This window comes from Oryctolagus cuniculus, chromosome 10 (assembly GCF_051225735.1).
Source record: "Oryctolagus cuniculus isolate XC-2025 breed Fujian yellow rabbit chromosome 10, ASM5122573v1, whole genome shotgun sequence".
NCBI lineage: Eukaryota > Metazoa > Chordata > Mammalia > Lagomorpha > Leporidae > Oryctolagus > Oryctolagus cuniculus.
The window spans coordinates 28848368-28870794 of NC_142876.1; the positions used below are offsets into that span (position 1 = coordinate 28848368).

The window sequence follows — 22427 nt, forward strand, 5'->3', positions numbered from 1 at the left end:
AGCTGATGGAAGATCTCTCTGTTTCTTTGCCTTTCTAAATAGAAAGATAGAAAGATGGATGGATGGGTGGGTGGATGGGTGGATGGATGGATGGATAGATGGATAGATAGAATAGACAGAACGAACCGTGTACCTTGAGTTATAATAGTCTGACTTATATGTTTACTTAAAATATATTTTTAATTTATTAGCATTAAAATATAAGTGATGCTAAGCACACAGATGAAGTGTTCCTTAGTTTTGGATTTGCTATACATTCTCCTCCCTTTCATCACTGGCGGAAGTGATGTGACCTCTTCAAACTTCAGGCCAAGCATGAGCCTACAGTAGGCTTTATGTCTCTTTCGTCTGAGACAACACAGCAGTTTTCCCTTAGCTATAGTTTTGTCTTAGTTACACATCTGGAAGTACATTCAGTCGAAAGAGGCTCATATTTTTTTCCAAAGAAAATTATAACTATGATATTAAAGCAGGACACTCAAAGTAAAAGTGTAAAAGTTTAGAACATCTGGTCTTATACTACACTATTAAAAGTTTGAATTTCATGCATAAGAATGAAAAAGTGAATACTAATTTTTATTCCTTAGGTTTTACCAATTCTTGAGATTCTGTATCATGTCGAAGAGAGAAATTCACACCATGTGTATATGGCCCTTATAATATTGTTGATCCTTACGGAAGATGATGGCTTCAATAGATCTATTCATGAAGTGGTAAGTTGCCAGGACCTGAAGAGAGGGGAGTGCTGTGGAACTGATGTGCCCTGCCCCACCCCCACCCCCACCTGTGGTCTTAGCATTCTTCCCTGGCTTTCCCTTCTGCTAGATGTCTCTATGAAAACCTGGATTAGAAATACTGTGGCTTCAGATGTATGAAATGATGCCTTTTACAAAAATGCTATTAGCCACTGTTAACGACTCTTATGAAATAGTTCTTTAGTAATTGATGCCAATGCTGGACTCATTTGTCTTCTCCATTTCATTTCCATTTTTTTGTTGTGGCAGAAATTGTCAAGAAAAGGTTTGCTCCTTGCATACAGAATGAGAAAAGGAACAGGGAACAAAGGGGAGAAGAATGAGAAATTGTTTTGCATTTTAAAAAAAGAATGTAGCGTGATTTAGCTCTAGGCTTTGGTCCTGTTGGAAAGTTCCAGAACCAAACTGCCTTTATTTTCTGCTTTGACATTTTCTTTCTGTCAAAGTAATGCATGTACCTAGTTCTAAAATTTGCCTTGAATTATGTGATTTTAATGAAATAGTGACAGACACATATATATTTGATTCCTTCTCTCCCAAGACAAATGCTTTCAACATTGTCCGTGCTTCTAATAACATGCATACATTTTTATTTCTTGAGTTCTTTCAGATGTGGATGTTGTCTTCCTAAGATGGGAAATAAGTCATTCACTCTCCTTGTCGTACACCATGTGTGTTCCCTCTTGGTTCCCAGAGCGCTTGCCTCATCTACATTTTCTTTCGTTCTTTCTTATCAGCTTTTATGTTATTGTGATCATCTTAACTATTACTTTTTTTTAAAAAAATTGTTTATTGGAAAGGCACAGTTACAGAGAAAGAGGGAGAAGCAGAGAGAGAGAGAGAGAGAGAGAGGGAGGGAGGGAGGGAGGGAGGGAGGGAGGGAGGGAGGGAGGTCTCCCTTCTACCGGCTCACTCCTAAAATGGCTGCAGTGGCCGAGTCTGGGCCAGATTGAAGCCAGAAGCCTAAATTTCCTTGGGGTCTCCCACATGGGGTGCAGGTGTCCAGGCACTTGGGCCTTCTTCTGCTCTCATACCAGGCACATTAGCAGGAAGCTGGATCAGAAGTAGAGCAGCCAGGACTTGAACTGGCACTCACATGGGCATCATAGGCATCGCCTTAACCTGCTTAATGTCAGCCCCTGAACTACTATTCTTAGTTCAGCTATGTGGTGCAGGATAATTGCATTTCCTTTCTTGTGTATTTTGGTATTTATCTAGCATATCAATTCTGGTGTCTTGTTTTTTATTTTTAAAACCACATACTAATTCAACGACGAGTATATCAACAGAAGTGAGAATCCCCTCAAAATATATTCGGATTTGTTTTGTTTTCTTCTTGGGATCCTGTCATGGCACATAACAGGCTTTCTTCCAGTGCTGCTTGGCCCTGGTGAGGAGCTCACCTGTGGGAGTCAGCGCCGAGCAGCGTGGGCAGGGCTTGCTTAGCTTCCTGACTCCACGTGGTCCCTTTCTCTGTGGCCTTTCCTCTTTGGGTGGATTGGTTCTCAGAGGACTCTCACAGTTTCTAGTGTTCCATTAAAACCTTTTTATTACATTTTATGTAGAGTGACCAAATTTTACCAGGATTTAAAGAATCTTGACCACTGCAGAAAGAGAATAAGACATACGCATTTCCCTGTAAAAAATAATCTATCTATTTAAGGTATCCAACGTGGTGCTTTCTTTGCTTTGTAAAGTGGTCACCTTGTTCCCTTGTGACACAGTGCTCTGTGTTCTCTTCCATTGGCTTCTTTGACCTAGCGTAGTGTTGCTGAGATTCAGCCGCACGTACACCACTAGCTCGTTCTTTGTTGCTACATGCTGTTCTGTTGTGTGACTATGTCACTGGATGTTTATCCATATTGTGTTGGTGAACTTTGTTTTCTCATTTTGTGCCATTTTTAAGAACGTTTCTGTGCATATTTTGGAATGAATTTTGGTGGACATTTGTACTCTTTTCTCTTGGGTACCTAACTCGAAATCAATTGCTGGGTCACTAGGATAGGTGTATATTTAACTTCAAGAGATAACTATGTATATCCCCAAATCCCCAAATCAACAGCTTCACTCACTCAACAAATAACTAGGAGAACTCCTGGGTGTTTGCAGGAGAAATGCTCGTTAATACCTACCACATTTCTGATTCAGGTGTCTAAACGCTTGTTTTTCTCTAGAATCTGATTTTCTTGTTGTTCTGTTTATTTTGATCCCTTGCCTTTCCATATTTAATAAGAAAAATGAGTAAAATTAAAATGTCTCTACCAAATTTTTCTACATGGCGTCATTTGCTGTGGACCTAATTGTCTGAAATATATGTTGTTATCTCATTAAAAAAAAAACAACTCTAAGATTTATTTATTTGAGAGGCAGAGAGACAGGCTGGTTCACTCTCCATATGTTCACAGTGGCAGAGTTGGGCTGGACTGACACTAGAGAACTCAGCTCAGCCCTAGCGGGAGGCGGGTCAGAGCCTGGAGCGGGGTACTCGGATGCTGGCAGTTTGGATATGCCAGAGGAAGCTGTGAAGTTGTTCTTTAAGTGAAATGTTCTTGACTTAATAGGGAAAAAAATCATCTGAGCAGTACATAGGGAGCTAGCCACAGCCTCAGGAAAGCATCCGCACTCAAGGGAGGAGGGGGAGGGGCTGCTCTCCTTGCCCTTCCAGCCGCACGCACGTAGTACTTCTTATTTTCAGTTTTAAGCTGCTGAGCTCTGACTGGGTTTCTGGCACTTTTACCCTGTGCACCGTATCTGTCTGAGCTAATCCCCTTTTGTGTGCTAATTTGTATCCTCTCTTTTCCAGACCTTTTTTTTTTTTTTCCCCTTTTCTATTTAAGAAGAAAGGAGAAGTAAACTCATCATAAGCACAGATGGCTTACTGGAACTGAAAATCTCACAATTCACTTTCACTTACTGCTTAACTCACTTTCAGAGGAAAACCTTGGCTTGTCAAAAATTGTGAACTTGGGATAATTCCTTTCTCCTTAAAGCAATAATTTTTTACTTAAACTTTTCTCCCCCCTTACAGATATTAAAAAATATTACTTGGTATTCAGAACGGGTTTTAACTGAAATTTCGCTGGGGAGTCTCCTGATACTGGTTGTGATAAGAACCATTCAGTACAACATGACAAGGACGAGAGTAAGTATTCCATAGCTGTTTTTCTGTCTTTATATATACAGTACAATTTACACCACAGTTGAAAGTAATCCTTACTTTCAGAGTGATAAAATTCTCTTAAATATGGTAGAAAAAATACAGATCAGCATATACAGTCACTGTGTTACATAATCCTAAGATAATGTTCGACTTTAAATATTTAATGATTGTATGATCAAAGATATTTTACATGGAGCAGAAACCAAGCAAGGTGGGACATTTAGATGCAAGCTACCGTGTATTTTTGCTGGACTTCTAACACATTTTTTCTTAAGGTTTACTTATTTATTTTAAAAGTCATAGTTACAGAGAGAGAAGGAGAGACACAGAGGTATCTTCCACCCACTGGTTCATTCCCTAGATGGTTGCAACAACTGCGGCTGGGCCAGGCTAAAGCCAGGAGCTTCATCTGAGTCTCCCACATGGGTGGCAGGGGTCCAAGTACTTGGTCCATCTTCTGCTACTTTTGCCAGGTCATTAGCAGGGAGCTGGATCGTAAGTGGAGCAGCCGGGAAACAAACTGGCACTGAAATGGAATGCTGGTGTCACAGGCAGTAGCTTTACCCTCTGTGCCACAGCTGCGGCCCCTTCTAATATTGATTGGCCCTTTAAAAGCTCTAACAACAAAGGATAATTGGATGTTATGAATTCAAATGGGAAAGAAGAGAGAATATGCTTTAAATAGTAAGATAATTCCTGCTGGATTCTGAGTGTAGTTCCTGGAAGCAAGTCTCCATTGTTTTAGTAGAAATACATCAGGAAGAAAAGCCGTGTACAGACTTCGCAGCTCACGGAGACACTCAGTCACTTCTGCACATCTGTATTTTTATTTCAAACCCTAGGAGCCAGATGTGTTTTAGGATGGAGAATTTTTAATTTTAGTAAGTTATAGTATGTAAGAGAGTACTTCCAAAAGTTCATGAAAAAATGGAATTAAAAGATAAATTTGGTGCAAAAAAATTTGAAATCTTTGCACAGTTTTTTCATAATGTGCATTTTTCTTTATAAACTATCTGAAGCCCTCTTGCATGTATGTTACTTTAAGTGTCCGAAGCAACCCACGATAATTAAACACAACTGCTTCTGCAGAGAATATTTCAGTATTCACTGAGAGGAGAATAGTGAAGACCATCGGTAGTATCACAGTTAGTTGTGTCAGGTGTTGCTTCCCTGATGAGCCTGGGAAAGCCTTTTGAATTTTCAGTCCTTTACAGGTTTGGGAATTTAGAGAAAAGAGATTGTAGGCTTGTTGGAATCAGGGACAACTGAGTGCACATTTGCTTCTCGTTAACCCTGCAAAACATAGAGAAGACTTGATGCCTGTTTCACACGTGCTGTTTTCTGACAGGACAAGTACCTGCACACCAACTGTCTGGCAGCACTGGCAAATATGTCGGCGCAGTTCCGAGCTCTCCACCAGTATGCTGCTCAGAGGATCATCAGGTAAACGCGGCTTTCAGAGCAGGACTGCTTTCTGCCTCCTGCCTGGCCTAAGGAGTAGGAGGCTATGAGCGGTCCCTTTTTAGGTGCCATCTACGAGAAACACCAGATTTTCCTACTTAATTTTTATCATCTTCTCATTTGGTTGATAATGTCTTGTTTTGTTCTGTAACCTACCATTTTCATCAAAGTTCATTGAATTTGCGTTTAATATTTTGATCACATCTAGTTGTGTTATGTGCTTGCTTTTTACAGAGCAGCAAGTGTCTTTCTTAGTAATGCAAGCTAAGTCTTGATGCCTTTGCTGAGTGTTTGAGCATCAGCCTGCATTTGTAAGGAGTTAGCTTTGTAGGAGGGAATGCTGTCCATAGCAGTTTACACTTGTATTAGTTTCCTTCTGCTGCTGGAACAAATGGCTACAAAGCGATGGCTTAAAACAATACAAATCTGTTTTCTTTCAATTAAAAGTTGGAGGTGAGTCTCCCTGAGCTGAACTCCGATGTCAGCAGGGCTCTGTCCTTTCTGGAGACTCCAGAGGAGGAGGATGTGTTCCCTGGCCTTTCCTGCTACTCCCTTAGCTCATTGTCCCTTCTTCCATTTTCAAAGCCAGCAACAGGAGACTGTTGAGTCCTCATCACTCTGACCTCCTCTTGAGGTCCCTGTTCCACTGGGGGAGCCCTTGCTATTGCCTGGGTCCCCCCCGACTCATCCAGGATGATCTCTCCATTTCCAGGTCCTTAACAGTCATGACTGCACACTCCTCTCGCCATGTAATGTTTAGATATTTCCAAGTCCAGGGAACCAGGAGGTAGACATTTGCAAGGGAGCCATTATTCTGTGTGCTGCAGCCACCATCGCCAGAAACCGCTGTCTCTTCCCTACCATTTGTCAAAGAAAGATGTCAGCTGGTTAACTGACCATGAATGAATTTCATTTGCAGGAATTTTTTAACATATGTGGGTATGCTTTGTCTTTCAGTAGAGTGCTTGATATTGTCCTAGCAGCTTGCAATGAGAATATTTCTTACATGAGACAGTGAGGTCATATTGCTTTAATTCTTGCTTTTAGGGCAGTGCAGTTTTGACCAACAGTTCTTGTTCCCCAGTTACCGAGGGTCATCACAGCTCCACATCCCCTTTTAAAGCCCTGATCTCTCATCTGCCCATTGGCTAGACATTGATTGACTTTGGTTCATTTTAAAGTGTTACCAAAAATTGACTTATTTATCTTTAGAATTTAGTAGCGACTATTTTGCAGTGACTTACCATTTAAGTTCTGTCTGGTCTTTTGCATTCATTTTTGGATTTGTGCTTGAGAGGTTGTCCTGTTGGCTGAATCTGGACGCAGACAAGCTTGATGATTGAAAACTAAACGTAGCAGTCACCTCATACTGTAGAGTCTTCCAGGTGTACCGAAGAGCTTTTTCATCCCAAAAGCTAAGCTTTCTGCTCCTGTTTCACTGCTGCCGGCGGAGTCGGTGATTTCTGGGCTGTTGTGCTAGCATTCTGTGTGTCTGTGTAGTCTTAGAATGGTTTCATGAAGATTTCACTGGAAGATCATTTTTCCTCAACTGACAAATGGACAGTTGGTTTGTTTAATGGAAATGCCAAGTGAATTGGTTCAGAATTTGAGTCCTGATGAAATGTATAAAGCAAGTTTAAATAAAAATCTTTTAGATGTAACAGTTGGAAAAAAAAACGCACAGAAAGCACTATTCCTAATTTTCTGTCTGTGATGGCAGAAGTAAAAAACCAACCAATCATTAAATAAGAAACAGAATTTAGACTTGTGATTGGGAGAATTTAGATTACTCCCACATCACAGATCTAGAGCAGACTGTGGTAAATATTCTAACGAAAGTAAAATTATTGTGAGGGATGAGTGGTTGGTTCAGAGTATGGCGAGTTCCCCTCTCAGAGAGATGAGGCAAAGTGACTTAGAGAGGGATGGGTTAGAGACTGGCCAGCTGGGAAAGCACCCACGCCAGCAGTCACAACGGCAAGAGGACCTGTGGTGAGAGTTCGGCTCCTGTGTAGAACATCAGCAGGCCCATTTGATTGGCATCTGGATTGGAATTACAGGCAGGAGACCAGCAAGAGCCAGCTGAAATCTTGCTGTGGTGGAGTTTAAATATTAGACATGCAGCTTAAAATAATGGGAAGAATAGAGAAAAAAGAAAGCCTGATTTTTTTTATTAATGGCAAAAAATAAATTGTGAATGAAGGGGTTGTAAATGAATTTTAAAGGAAGGAATTTAAGGTAAGCTCCCAGAGTGATATGTATAGGCAGATGATGTTAGTGTGTTCTGTTTGTCACCCTGAGTGCTGCCAGTGTCTCTTGTCCAGGGACCGCATTTGAGTAGCCCGGAGCATCTGTGTCATCCAGGAGGGGGCTTGTTAGCTCAGCTTTGAACCTACTGGCTCCAAATCTCTTGAACAAGAGCCCCTAAAGAGTTATACTCACATTGAAGGTCAGAGAGTGCTTTGAGTTTGGGCCCAGAAATCAACTTATTTTGTGAAAAAACACTTGTCTTGAGCTGCAAGTGGGGTCCCAGCTTTTCTTCCTCATGAGGGAACTCATTTTCTGCCGTTCGTGTCAGGGTGTAGAATTGTCCCTGCGAAGAGGAATGCGTGACAAAGCCTGCAGAGACCCCCGGACGAGTCATTAGGCAGATTCAGCAGGGCTCCAGGGACTCCTTCCAGTGAGGAGGAACCAGTGTTCATACACCTGTCTGCTATATCTCCTTTTAAGACAAGATTGCACAGCGTTAGACCTGTCAGTTGCTGAACTCAGAAGAGCCACTGTGCCGTGTGCTCCTCAAGGCCATGCAACACGGTGACGTGCTTCCTCCCGGTGAAAGACTCGTTTCTTTTTATCTGGCCATAGTGTAAGGAATGATGTCTTGTGGTACCCAGGCTTTTCTTCAGACTTAATGACAATGTATCTTCCCCAGACTCTTGATGTCCTGGAAGAATTACAGACACAGGAGTTGAGTCTTGTGGGTATGCTCTAAGTGAGTTATTTACGATTATGGGATTTTAAGTCAGTTGCTACAGCACAGGCTGCAAAGGACTGCGATACCGACGCGGCCGCTCACTTCCCCTGCTCCCTCCCAGCTCCTTCCTCTGGCCTTTACCTTTCGCTGAGCAGATTTCCTGTTTCCCCCTCTGTCTTTACACACCTAGGCCTATGGCTTTGCTTACTCCCCACTTGTGGACCCAAAACCACTCAAATGTAAATTTAGAACCTCATCCTCCTTCACGTACTAGCAAAAGCTGCGACCCAGCGGGTAGGAGCGCACTCTGGAGCCCAGCTCCCACACTTACCGGCCGGGTGGTCTTGGAGAACTTACGTAGCCTCTCTGTGCAGTAGTCTCCCCTCAGTAGTCGTTATCTCAGAGGATCGGGGTGAGCATCGGGGAGCTGTACCTGTTAGGGCCTGGCACATGATGCGCACCACACGTCAGGTGGCCCAGCACCAACTCGACTGGACGCCAGTGCTGGCTACCGCACAGAACTCACCTTTAAGGCTGCTCCTCCATGGCCTCGCCTGGGCAGTGGCCGCTACCAATGGCCCCCTAATTGTCAAGCTGGAAACCTGCGCGTAATTCTATGACATTTCTCCATTCACTGCAAATTCTCTGTCTTGTTGGGTGCTGACTTCCGTCTGACTCTGTCCCAGTCATTTGTCCCCTCTCTCCTGAACCCATTGCTGCTGCCTCGGGGCCCACATTTGCCATCCTCACCTAGACTGTGTCACGGGTGGCCTGGTCTTTGTGCCTCCCTTTTCGCCCTCCACACTGCCCCATCCATTTGAAAAGCAAATCTGATTGTATTGTGTCCTTGGCCAGCAGGTTAAAATGCTGGGGTGGGGACACTGGACAGTATTTGGAGTTGTTTGGTTTGGTTGCCACTGGAGAGGAGGTGGCTGCTGACCCCTAGTGGGAAGACAGCAGAGATGTGGACATGCTGCTAAACTCCCTGCAGTGCCCAGAACAGCCCCCGCCACAGACTCCCCCGGCCCCAAGTGTCAGCCGTGGTGACACCAAGAAAGCCTGCCTCGGAGCCACGTGGTCGGTCCTCCCCTCTGTGCTGAACCTCCGATTTCTGTGTGACGGATGTGAGCCTGACCCACTCAGTGCCCTCCCCTGCTGTTTCACAGCCGCTCTCCCAGCATCTGGATAATGGCGTGCGGAGCCAGGAACAGGGAGAAGCAAGGCCTGGGGTTGCCTGCTTGCTCTTTATTCCATTCACCACCACCCCCATCCCTTCCCCTTCCCTTTCCTCCTCTCCCTCCCTCTCTCCTCCCTCCCTCTTTCCTTCCTTCCTATTTATTTATTTATTTATTTGAAAGGCAGAGTTACAGAGAGAGAGAGAGAGAGAGAGAGAGAGAGAGAGATCTGTCTGCTGGTTCACTTCCCAACTGGCCGCAATGACCAGGGCTGGGCCAGGCACAAGCCGGGAGCCAAGAGCTTCTTCCAGGTCTCCTGTGTGGGTGGCTGGGGCACAAGGACTTGAGCCATCCTCTGCTGCTTTCCCAGGCACATTAGCAGGGAGCTGGATCAGAAGTGCAACAGCTGGGACTCTAAGCAGCGCACACATGGGATGCCGGCGCTGCAGGCAGTGGCTTTACCTGCTCTGCCACAGTGCCGGCCCCGTGCCTGCTCTTTCTGTAGGCCTTTCTTTCGCAACCACCTTCTTGCCCCTCTAATTCTGCTTGCTTCATCGTGAGCCTGCAGTGTCCTCCTCAGCTTGTCACGCTCCCCTGCTTTCGCAGACGCGCCTCAGTGCCTGGACCTTGTTGCTTTGGACCCAGCTGCTGCTAGCACAGTTGCTTGACATCTCCCCGCTCTGATTTCAAAAGCAAAAAACCCGATGGGTGCTGTTCACCTCTTCTAGCAGCCCATGGATCGCAGTCAGTTTCTGACCCTGGTGTGCAAGACCCGGAAAGAACAGAGCTGTGTGACGGACAGTTTGTAATACTCTGTAATATTAACTTACCCATCAAGTTTCTTCACTTCTGTCTGCATTGAATTTTTTTTTTTCCCCGAGTCAAACCATACATTAAACTGAAAACCTAAATGAGAATATACTTTAAACAATTATTTTCATTTTTATTTGAAATGCGGAAAGGCTGGGGCTCCCCAGCTTCTCTCAGCACCGGGCATGGGAGAGACAACCTCAGTCTTGATCTGTTGGGCGTAGGTCCCTAGGACATGCGCTGCAGCCTGAAGTTGCGAGTCCTTTTGCTTAAGCAGGGGAACGTTTACTGGGGATAAAAGGTTTGTCTTATATTTCTTTGTGTTACTTTATAGAGAGTAGCTCTCAGTAGACACACAAAGCAGACTTCTGGTAATTCCTTAGTGACCGAGTCCTGGAAGTCAGGCGGTATCTGGGAGTTGAAGCTTAGTTCTGGCACCTGCTGTCCCGAGCCGTCACGTCAGTTGATCCGTCTCTGCTTGCATTTTATGGATGCCTGCTGCTGCTTGAGGCTGGTGAAGTTGGCAGTGTTGGTAATGTCCATGTGATGCTTTAGACAGTGCAAAACATTATCGAAAGGTTTCTAGCTTCGCAAACTTCGTGAAAATGAATTGATGTTCAAACATGGAATAGGTTTTAATTAAAATTGTTTTATAAGAGTAGTATAGTTGTTTAGTTCAGTCTGATCATTAATTTAAAAAATTAAAAATTCTTAAGTCCATGCTTTTTACTTTAGCCTTTCCTCATGGTTAACAGCTCTTGGCAGTGAGCTCTAACCAGGCTTCCTGCTGTGCTGCCTCTCTCTGGTCACAGGCTGGCCTTTTACGTAAGGTGCCTCTTCCTGCTCTCGACATGAACACTACACCTTTTAGTCACCCAGCATTTTGGGGAAGACTACAGAAATGTAAGTTGCTTGTTGAACTTGGGGCAGTTAGCTCCTGAATTTTGGCACATGCTCACATAGGCCTTTCATAGTTTTCATTCCCATGGAGTCGAAGAAAGACAGACAATTTGTTTTTAATACTCTGTAGTATTAACTTACCCCATCAAGTTTCTTCATTTCTGTCCACATTGAATTAAGTTTTCATGAGTTGATTTTTTTTTCTGAGTCAAACCATATATTAAGCTGAAAACCTACATGAGATTATACTTTCAAAAATTTTATTTTCATTTTTATTTGAAAGGCAGAAAGGAGGAGACACAGAAATCTCTCATCGGCTGGCTCATCCCCACATGCCCTTACAACATCCAGGGCCAGGCCAGGCCAAAGCCAGGAGCTAGGAACTCAATCCAGGTCTCCTACATGGGTGGCAGGGATGCAAGTACTTGAGCTGTCGTCTGCTGCCTCCTGGGTGTGCATTGGCAGGAGGCTGGAATCTGGAGCAGAGCTTGTGTTAGAAACTCTGAGATATGGGATGTGGATGCCCTGAGCGGCGTCTTAGCTGCTGCCCCAAATGCCTGCTCCCAAAGGAATATTAATAAATATATTGGCTTGTTGGTTGTAGGGTAAATTTGATTATACACACATAAAAATTCAAATATATTACATGGCAACATGACATCTGGTCGTTTCTCTTGGTTATTTTAGGAATACTGTCTCATTTGGAAAACCTAGTCTGTTTAATGATACATTCATACCTGTCACTTTCAATATCTCAGTAGCCGTCTGTCTTCTGTTAACGTTTAAGACTAGAACAAGTCTGGAGGCTGTGCAGCTGAGGGTATTGGCCCTACACAGCTGGAAAGAGGCTGTTCTGAGTTTCTCCCGGCCATTGTGCGTACTGCCACAGCCAGGCTGGCGGAACGTCCCTTCCGAGGGGCTCTCGCCTGCCAGGACGATGTATTCAAACTCCCGAGGGTTGTCTCAGACAGATGGTGCCCTATGACCAGATGAGGCCTACCAGGCCTTGGTTGTTCCGTGGCTGCTCCCCACTCCTCATTCCAGCCTCCACCCAGGAGAGCTGTGTACCCTGAGTTACAGAGGCACTATAGGACAGGCTTTAAAAATGTATTGAGGTTCCTTGCGCCCCACGTGGATGTGTTCAGATCTTCCTGTGCACGGTACGAGGAAATCATCCTGGGAAGTGAACATGGGAACAGGACAAGATCTGTGTGTCTCTCTTGTCTCTGTCTGATCTTGAGCATTGTGCTATTTTTAGGTCAATAAATACTTATTGCACTTCTCCTATATGTCCACCCACCACTACTGAAATCCTCTTTAAATGGAGATCTCTTACATTTTCATTTGAGACTCCTGCCATTTGTTCTATCTAGAAATTACGTGTTAGTTATGGTTGGTTTTATTCTTAAAAATTCTTAGTTAAGTTTTAACCTTATATTATCTTTTATCATTATAGTTAGGGAGTTGTTTCTTTAGGAACAGAATTATCTGATACTAAGAGTTATAACAAACAGTTGACTTCTCTTTCCAAAATCTTGGTTATTTAACTTCTGTATTTACTTCTTGTGAGTGTTGTAAGAGTTAATAATGGCTTAAAAAAATCTTTTGCCTCTCTCTTTTCTCTGTGATAGTATTATAACATTTTTGGAATATTTTGAATCTAAAAATCTGGAAAGCAGCCCTATGCAAGAATTTTCTGGTCTCTGTTAAAATTCCTAGATTCTGATTCTTTGCCCAAGAGATCATCTGACTGCCTGTATTTCTCTAAAGGGAGAAAAATGATGATCTCATTGAATGTCCATAGATATTTTTAATAATCATGTGTTTTATTTTAGATTGGTAGGGGATCTGATGAATGGCCTTTCAGTATATTTTTGAAAGGTGTGCTTTCATTTTTAAAAAGACAGAATTAACTTGTTCTTGCCAAGGCCTACCTGTTAAAAAGGTCGCAGTTTTGCCATTGCTCTGGTCTTTGCTGATCCTTGTTTAATCCTGGCATAGCATTAGACAGAAAGGAAGGAGGAATGTGGGCCTGAACATTCTGGCTTCCTGCACTTCCTATAGCCAGTGATGCTTTGAAGGCAGCTAAGTTTTTCAGGGATGTCTGGCATGGTTTGCTTTTTAGTTTAGCTCTTTCTTAACAACTTAACACTGAGAGCATTTAGACGGTTCCCAGCTGAAAATTTCTAAGTTTTCGATTGAAAATTTCTAGCTATTCAGAGGATTGCTAGTATTATACAACAGGGTAGCTTGGCAGACTTGATGGGACATATGAAAACTTCATAATTGATTTAATTTCGGTTTAGACTGCTGGCACATTCAAAATGTCAGCTTTTTAAGAAGCATATCATACATTTATCAGAATTTTGATTTCTTACAAGACCTTTGTGGACAAAATTGCCATGTGGGAAATTAAACATTAAAATAACTTGCAGAGCACTTTATAGAATGTCACATCACATTGTAGAGGTGACTTCGACACAAACGAAGCCTCTGTTCCTGTGTGCTGCTGTGAAGAATCTAGATGCTGACAAGCCGACCCACTATGGTTTAAAGATGCTCCCTAGAAGACTCAATCTTCTTGGGGAAAAGACACAAGACAGCTGATTACTTTTTTTAAAGTTTATGTACATTTACAAATTGTTATTCACAGCAATAGCAGGAGCCAGAGTATCATCATTCTCTTGTGTGGTGCCCCGTGTCCACAGGATGACACGACCAGGGCCAGATGACACTGGCAAGTACAGTAGGTTGCATTATAGGAGAGGAACTTTAAGCTTAGGAAACTCTTACCTTTTTTTAATAAATAATATTTATTTCAAAGGCAGAGTTATAGACAGAGAGAAAGGTCTCACATCCACTGGTTCACTCCCCAAATGGCCACATTGGTTGGAGCTGGGCTGATCCGAAGCCAGGAGCCAGGAGCTTCTTCCTGTACCCCCATTTAGGTGCAGGGGCCCAAGCACTCAGGCCATCCACCACTTTCCCAGGCCATCAGCAGGGAACTGGATTGAAAGTGGAGTAGCTGGGACTTAAACCAGTGCCTGTATGGGATGCCAGCACCACAAGCAGAGGCATAACCTACTATGCCACAGTGCCGGCCCCAACTTTTATCTTTTGTAATAGATTTTAAGCAAACCTGCCTAACTGTTGTTTTGGAGGAAGACACCAAACTGCTGTCTACTATAGAGAGAGGTATTGTCTCTGTCTTCTACGTCTGTTCAGTCTGCAGCCATCCATGAACAGACAGTCCAGAACACAAGGCTGTTGATGCTTCTGCTGTTAACACATGCAGGAGCAGGAGAGACCTGTGGAGAATCATCTCCACAATCCGTACCTCGTTATGGGTTTCTAGTGCCCACTGGAAAAGCTCGTTGCTGTGTCAGTAGGGTAATTAGTTGATGGTGCTCTCAGTTCCATTTCTCGGTTGCTCATGTGTTGGGTTTGGAGATCTTAGAAGAAGGGGCTGAACAGCCTCATTAGTCTTTGCTTTGCACGTGTGTCAGAATGAGTCTCCAGCTCAGGTGTCAGTGTCATTAACACAGCCCCTCAAGCCTTGTTGCTGGGTGGCTTTACCAGAACCCGAATGCTTTTGGTAGAATACTATGTCACTGTAATTTATTATATTAGGGAAAATATTTTTGTAAAATTTTATGGTATCATATAATTACAGATTTAGAGGAAGCTTTAAAACTCAGCCAAGGCAAATTTGCATATTTTAAATGGGGGCCTATTGACCCCTAGAGTTATTCTGCGATGTGTCCATCTGACTCTAGTGTAGAAGCAGACGTGGATAGCAAGTTATCCAGCTCCCAGCCTCATATTCCTCCCAGAACAAGAGAGAGAAGAGGTGCGCGCTCCCCCATAATCGTGGTATCTGATATGTTACAAAGTGCTGGGGGCAGCTAAATGAAGGAGCCTGAAGCACTTTCCTGCTTCTGATTACATGTTTCATGGCCTTTGTAGGAAGCACCTTTTCCAAGACAGAGACACATGTTGTGTTAACAAGACAAGTGGGCTGGTGCTGGGGCGAGGTAGGTTAATCCTCCACCTGCAGCGCCGGCATCCCACACGGGTGCAGGTTCTAGTCCCAGCTGCTCCACTTCCAATCCAGCTCTGCTGTGGCCTGGGAAAGCAGTGGAAGATGGCCCATGTGCTTGGGCCCCTGCATCCGTGTGGGAGACCCTTGATCCTGGCTTCGGATCAGCTCAGCTGCAACCGTCACAGCCAACTGGGGAGTGAACAGTTGATGGAAGACCTTTCTCTCTGTCTCTCCCTCTCACTGTCTGTAACTCCACCTCTCAAATAAATAAATAAAATCTTAAAAAAAAAAAAAAGACAAGTGAAAGTAAGCAGAAAGGTAAAGAGGCTTAAAATGACTGATGTGTCCGGGGTGGGCTAAACACTGAATCACGGTGCCAGGGACAGGATAAGCAAGGGAGGAGGGCACACTGCTTAGCAGAGAGACGAGGACAGGGTTGAGAGAAGCAGCTCTGAAACGGTAGGTAGGTACTTCCCTTCATAAACACTGAGTTTTCTAAGCGCTTAGTAGTTGCTTATTTGTTTAGTACACCTTAAAACATGGAGATGGCCCCCAGGGCTGCTGTGGAGAATGAGTGAGTTGGTTAGGGCCAAGTGCTGAGGGCAGCATCTGCTGAACAGCAGTCACACTGTGATTCCCAAAGGAAAACAAACTTCCCTGTTGGAGGATGCGGAGCTTTTTGTGATCACCCAGTAGGGATTTGCACGATAATGAAATTCTGATACCTTAATTGGGCTAAGATAAATGGCTTAATCTTCTGGCTGTAGATGAAGAAGGCCAGCATGCCATATAGACTTTTATTTCACATAGCTGGTTACACACACTGCATATTGGGCACTCTACCGTATGTTATTTGTGTTATCCAGTATATGGGTATGACTGTTTCCATTTCACAATGAAGACACTAAAAAAAAAAAAAGTCTAGAGAAAGCTACAATGCTGGGATAACTACATTTGTGCTCCATCCACAGTATTGTTCTGTCTTCCATTGCCAAGTGCTTTGTGTAAAACCTTGTTGGTGATGTTTTCCTATCTAAAATGTGGCTGTGTTCTTACCTTTGTTAGTGAAACATGGAGGTCGTATTAAAGTGCGAGAGCATTTGTGCATTTTTATTGTAAACTTGCATGAACCCTTTAGTCCTGGAAATTCAGAAGTATACAAACCTTGTTACTTACTGCCTGGTGTGAACATCATAATGGCACCTTAGTAGATACATGCTTAGTAGATAATCAGAGACCTTCATACAGGTTTCCATTTAGACTCGCTCTTAGATAAATCACCGAGATTCTAAGTACACTCTCTGGGAAACCAGAGTAACAGGTTCTAATAAAGTTTTCATCATGGGATATCTCATAACATAATTGTGATTTCTTTCTAGCAGGAGTATATTGTTAGGTATCATTTAATCATTTATCAGATACTTGCTGTATGTCTGCTGTGTGCAGACGTCGTCAGGCACTGGCGATTCACGTGGTAGCCTCCTGCACTGCCTGCAGAGAGCTCCGAGCGCAGCAGCCGCAGCTGGAGCCCCGTGGGCAGTGTTCTGATGAGGTGGGACACGGAAGCAGGCAGCGCACCTGAGTGTCGCTCAGGCCTTCCCAGTGAGTTGGCGCTCTCTTGACGTGTGTCTTGAAAGATGAGTGGTTTCCCTCTTTGACGATGGCAGGAAGGGAGGCAGCTCCTTTCTCCAACTGGCTGCTTCTTGGGCCTTCCCCAAACTTCTTTTAGAAACACCAGGTTGTCCGGCACCGAGGCTCACTAGGCTAATCCTCCGCCTTGCGGCGCCGCACACCGGGTTCTAGTCCTGGTCGGGGCGCCGGATTCTGTCCCGGTTGCTCCTCTTGCAGTCCAAATCTCTGCTGTGGCCCGGGAGTGCAGTGGAAAATGGTCCAGGTCCTTGGGCCCTGCACCCCATGGGAGACCAGGAGAAGCACCTGGCTCCTGGCTTCGGATCAGCGCAGTGTGCTGACTGTAGTGGCCATTTGGGGGGTGAACCAACGGAAGGAAGACATTTCTGTCTGTCTCTCTCTCTCACTGCCTACTCTGCCTGTAAAAAACAAAACAACAACAACAACAAAAAACCCACCAGGTATAGTTTGACTTCTGTCAATACCCTTGTGCCTGCTACAGAAAAACTCGCAAAGCTTGCTCCATCTATCTTGACTCCTACACCAAGGTATAAAAAAGTAAGTGAGATATCCATTAACATAAAGACTATTTATGCAGATACTGCCCACCAAGCTGACTTGTAATTTGTGTTAGAGTTATCAGATGACTGGAGTATTTGAATTGCTTTATAATTTAACTTGATGAGATGAGCAGTTTTCCTGGGGGTGAGGTGTTAGCAGGCAGCCCCCCGGCTGTCTCTGCAGCAAAAGTTCTGGGGAAAACCAGGGGGAGGGGTGAGGTATGTGGGGAGGCGGGGACCGTCGATCATGGCGAGGATAGAAGGTGACTTATGATGGAGTCTGTGAGTTGGTACATTATTAATTTATCTGGAATCAATGCCTCATCATTGAGAAGGCTTCCAGTGAGTGGGCTCCCCTCCCCCGCCCCCGCTTTTTAATTTGAAAAACCCAAAATATATGTAAAGACAATTGTATTAGGAAACTTTGAGGTCCCCTTACTTAGCTCCAACAAAGATCAGTTTGTCACCAACTTTACTTCATTTTCCTCCCCACTCAGAATTACTTCGGAGCAACTTGTGACACCGTTTCTTCCTTCAGAGTTGCATTTGGTAAAGGGACGACACCTGATTATGGCTCGGTCCCACAGCCAGTGGGCAGAAAAGTCACCACTGCTGTCGCGCTCTGAACTGTGCTCGTCAGCTGCGACTGCGGCTCTCGTCTCCGCACGCGCCCCAGTTCAGGGCACACAGGCCACTCCTGTGCCAGTTGCTTCTGCGTGGAGACTGCCTTACCCGTGGTGGTGGCCCTCTAGGAGGCAGGAAATTTGTGGTTCTATAGATGAGACTCAGAGGCTGTGACACTTACTCAGGCTCCTAGTGTGGCTCTTCAGCTCATATAGTGGTGAAGCTGATATTAAAATCCAGTCTGGGGCCAGCATCACGGCACAGCGGGTTAAACTACCACTGGTGATGCCCGCATCCCACATCAGAGTGCTGGTTCTCTGGCTGCCCTGCCTCTGAGCCAGCTCCCTGCGAATGTACCTGGGAAAGCAATGGAGATGGTCCAGGTGCTTGCGCCCCTGCAACCCACGTGGAAGACCATGATGGAGTCCTGGCTCCTGGCTTTGTCCTCACCAATGCCTAGCTCTTCGTCATTTGCTGGATGAATTAACAAATCCTCCCTCCCTCCCTCCCTCTCTCTCTCTCTCTCTCTGCCTTTCAAATAAATAAATCTTAAAAAAAAAAAAAAAAATCCAGCTGGCCCTAGCCTGGAAGTGCTCTTTCTGGCAGACGTGACACTGGTAACTACAGAAAAGGACAGACAGGTGTCATCTACCTCACCCTTAGATTCTCCTTTGTGAGTGAGTGTACCAGACTATTCTGAGACTCACTGTGGTTTCCATAACCACACACTTGCAGTTAAAAAAAAAAAAAGGGAAAAAACCCTAGTCATTGTCATTTAAAAGTGTCCTTGATGAAACAATGAAATTAATCATGTGGAGTAAATCTTGACCCTTGAGTATATGTCTTTTTAATATTTTGTGTGATAAAAATTGGAGTTCGCATAAAGTGCTTTTGTGTATTGAACGCCAGTGATCGCCTTAAGGAAAAGTACGTGTGTGGCTGGCTGTGAGTGGAACCAGCCGCTTTCTCGTTGGAACACCATTTTTACACGAAAGAATGAGTGACAATCTTTCATTATTTCGACTTGGCAGGCATTTCCCTGCACATGAATAAAGAGCCTGTTACTTCAGAGAAAACAACTGCCAGTGTGGGTTGCCAATAACAAAATTAGAACTTCCAAGCAAAAATTAGAATTTTGAAAAAGTGGTACCTGGCACCGTCAGTTTGACAGCTTCCCAATAATGTAAAGACGTTTGTGTTGAGGTCAGCGATGATGGTAATAAATGTGTTCTTTTAAAGATGCCTTGTGATGAAATGTGTCAACATTTGAAAGATTGGCATAACTCAGCGAACCATTATTTTTTAAATGACCGAGGTTCTTTTTCCTTAACTTTATTATTTGTGTTGGCCCGTAATTTGTTCATTATTATATTTAGATGAATTGTAAATAGTTTAGATTTTTCTCAGTTTTAAGATCTGTTGGTATAACTATATCTAAAAAAATTTCTTTGGGACCCTCAGTGTTTTGGGAGCCTGCAGGGGCCCTGAGAGAAAGTTTTGGAGCCACCCTTCTTTTCAGAGGCCTGTGTAGGCAAGGAGTGTGAGTGTGTCTCTATGAGAAAGCCCATTGTACAAACTTTTAACTGTCTACTATTTCTGAATTAATTATGTCCTTGCTTCCTTCCATCAATATAATCAATAGTTAGCTGTGTGTGTATTATTCATGCTTTCATTTAATAAATATTTATTGAGAATATAGTTGTCAGGAGCTGGAAGGGAAGGGGATATATAGAACATGGCCATTATTCTTTGTAAGAGCTCATGGTCTCTAGCTTAAAAGTCATAAGATGGCAGTGTTTTCTACTACATCGTGGGATTTGTTGCTCATGTTCCCTAGCTGTGGCTGAAAACAAATTTCTGCCGATTGCCTATTGCTGTGTAACAAACCACCCCCAAATTTAGTGACTTCAGACGATTTGCAGTGAACTCACTCAGTGCCGTGGGCTGACTGCTTGGTCGAGTGCGTCTCTGTGCCTGCACTGCGAGCTTGAATGTCCAGCGGGACTGCAGCTCCTGGCTGGCAGTGCTGCCCGGTGACAGCTGGGAGGTCGGCTAATGCTTTGCCCAGAACATCTCCAGGTGAGCTCGCCCTGAAGCGTGGCCGCTCGCGGCAGTGCAGCCAGGTCCCCAAGAGGGACGGTCGCAAACAGGCAGCGACGGTGAGGTTTCTTACACCCCGGTCCAGCTATTCCAGAGTCCCTTGTCCCACATCTTAGAGCTCAAAAGCAGCTCACAGGATCAGTCCCGCTTCCAGAGGAGGGGGTCACAGAATGGCGAAATGCTGAGAAGGGTGGCTCAGGTGTGACCATCTTCAGATAGCAGCTGCTAAAGACTGTCATAAATTATTATCCAGTGTTGCGAGAATAAAGGAATCACTACTTTCATTCTTAAATCGCGGGTTAAGGGCAGGTGCCTAAATTTCTGTTCAAGATAGAAAATTAAGCTGAGTCTGTGCAAATGAATTTCATGGAATTTTCCTTTCCTTTGCTTAATTTGCAAGTGACGTAAGCACTCTGCCCCTGACTTCAGCCCGTGTTCAGTTTTTGTTGTTGAAGAGGAAACGCTCGCTCCCCAGAAGAGCTGTCTTTACTGACAGCCAAAATGGAAAAGCAGCAGGTACGCGGAGTGCTCTACTGTGCGTGTTCTGTGGCTGTCTGTGGGCCCCTGGGTAGCTGACATGGACTGAACCCTGCGGCACGGGGGCTGGCTGGCTGGCCTCCATCTGGCAGGGGCAGCTTTAAACATTCTGCACATGAGAGGCCGAGGAGTGGCATTAAATGCGGAAAGTGAGGGCAGGGTTGCTTGGAAGTGGCGTGTATACAGCCTGTACACCGTGTCCAGTGTGCGTGGGGGGGTCCACTGTGGCTTGGAGGTGTGGCTGGAGGAGATATGCTAGGGGCTGCTTCAGGCAAAGCTCCCCTTGGTGGTGCTGTTGCACTGTAACGTCCAAAGAAAACATGTTTTTGATACCCTTTTCCCCCAGTGGATGTGTATGGGACACTAACATGCCCCAGGCCATGAACCTAGGTTTGGGGAGCTAAGAAGAAGTTATTGCCCTCGTGGCCTAATCTTGGTGTTCATTTTCTTGAAATTTGCTCGAAAGTGAAAAAGTCGTGCCAATTTGGTTCGTTGAATTCCAGCTGGATCCATTGTCTCTGATAGACACATTGGAAGCAGTAACCAATTTGCCTAGGAACACTGTAGTTACAAAGCTCACAGTTTTTAAAAGTTACTTGAAAGGGTATCACATAGTCCTTAAAAAAGATTTTAGAATGCATGATCTTTTTTTTTTTTTTTTTTTTTTTTTTGACAGGTAGAGTTATAGACAGAGAGAGAAAGAGAGAGAGAAAGGTCTTCCTTCCATTGGTTCACTCCCCAAATGGTTGCTGTGGCCGGCGTGCTGCGCCAATCCAAAGCCAGGAGCCAGGTGCTTCCTCCTGGTCTCCCATGTGGGTGCAGGGCCCAAGCACTTGGGTCATCCTCCACTGCCCTCCTGGGCCACAGCAGAGAGCTGGACTGGAAAGGGAGCAACCGGGACTAGAACTTGGCGCTCATGTGGGATGCCGGCACCACAGGTGGAGGATTAGCCAAGTGAGCCACGGCGCCGGCCCAGAACACGTGATCTTAATAAGAAAACTTGAATTTGAGACTTCACTGATGTGCCATTTTTCCCCATGAGATTAGAAAAATCTGTAAGCCAGGTTCTGTGGAAGCAGACCCTCTGTGACTTTGCTGGTGGGAGTGAAAATTCATGCAGCTCCTACAAGAACAATGTGGCAATATCTGTCCGCATTCCAAATTTATTACCTTTTGATCCAACAGTCATATCTGCCTTCGTGCAGAATAACAATGTACAAATTTATTTTGGGAGTATTTTTGGATAATAGCAAAAGGTTAGAAATGACTCAAACATCCATCAATAGAGACTTACTTAAATCAGGGTAACACTGATGTAATAGTGTGTAGCTAGAAAAAAAGGAGTAAGGGTACTGATGGAGTGCTCCCCAGTACTTATCATGTGAAAATAAGCAAAGCATGACACAATACATGAAGGATGTGATTAGTGTACATTGGGAAAATTAATTTGTACTTGGCTTTGTCTTTAAATGCAGAAACTGCAAGGATACAAAAGAAACTGATAAAAGTGGTTACAAGGTGGGGGAAGGGAAGACTTCTCACTATGTGTACCTCTCTTAGCATGTAAGCACCAAAGGAACAGCAATTTTTGTTTTGTTCACTAATGTATCCCGAGTACATATTAGTAATATATGGCATACAAATAATTTTTTTAGAGTAGTGATTATTCGAAAACAACTCAGTTTTAAAGACTAACATAG

The 22427-nt window shown here is 44.3% G+C and overlaps 1 protein-coding gene across 8 annotated transcripts in view; it reads left to right on the forward strand.

Annotated features, from left to right (window-relative positions):
• The window catches only part of DYM (dymeclin), a 372541-nt gene that overhangs the window by 163737 nt on the left and 186377 nt on the right, over positions 1-22427 (forward strand). For 6 of the 8 annotated variants that reach the window (XM_051851233.3, XM_089305764.1, XM_002713527.6 and 3 more), the window contains 3 exons: positions 588-713; positions 3784-3897; positions 5264-5358. In XM_051851233.3, coding sequence (XP_051707193.1) covers positions 588-713; positions 3784-3897; positions 5264-5358 — 335 coding nt within the window. Of the gene's footprint in view, positions 1-587; positions 714-3783; positions 3898-5263; positions 5359-7954; positions 8343-17963; positions 18659-22427 lie in introns of those variants that run through there. The other 2 variants (XM_089305766.1, XM_089305767.1) reach the window with 2 other exon arrangements.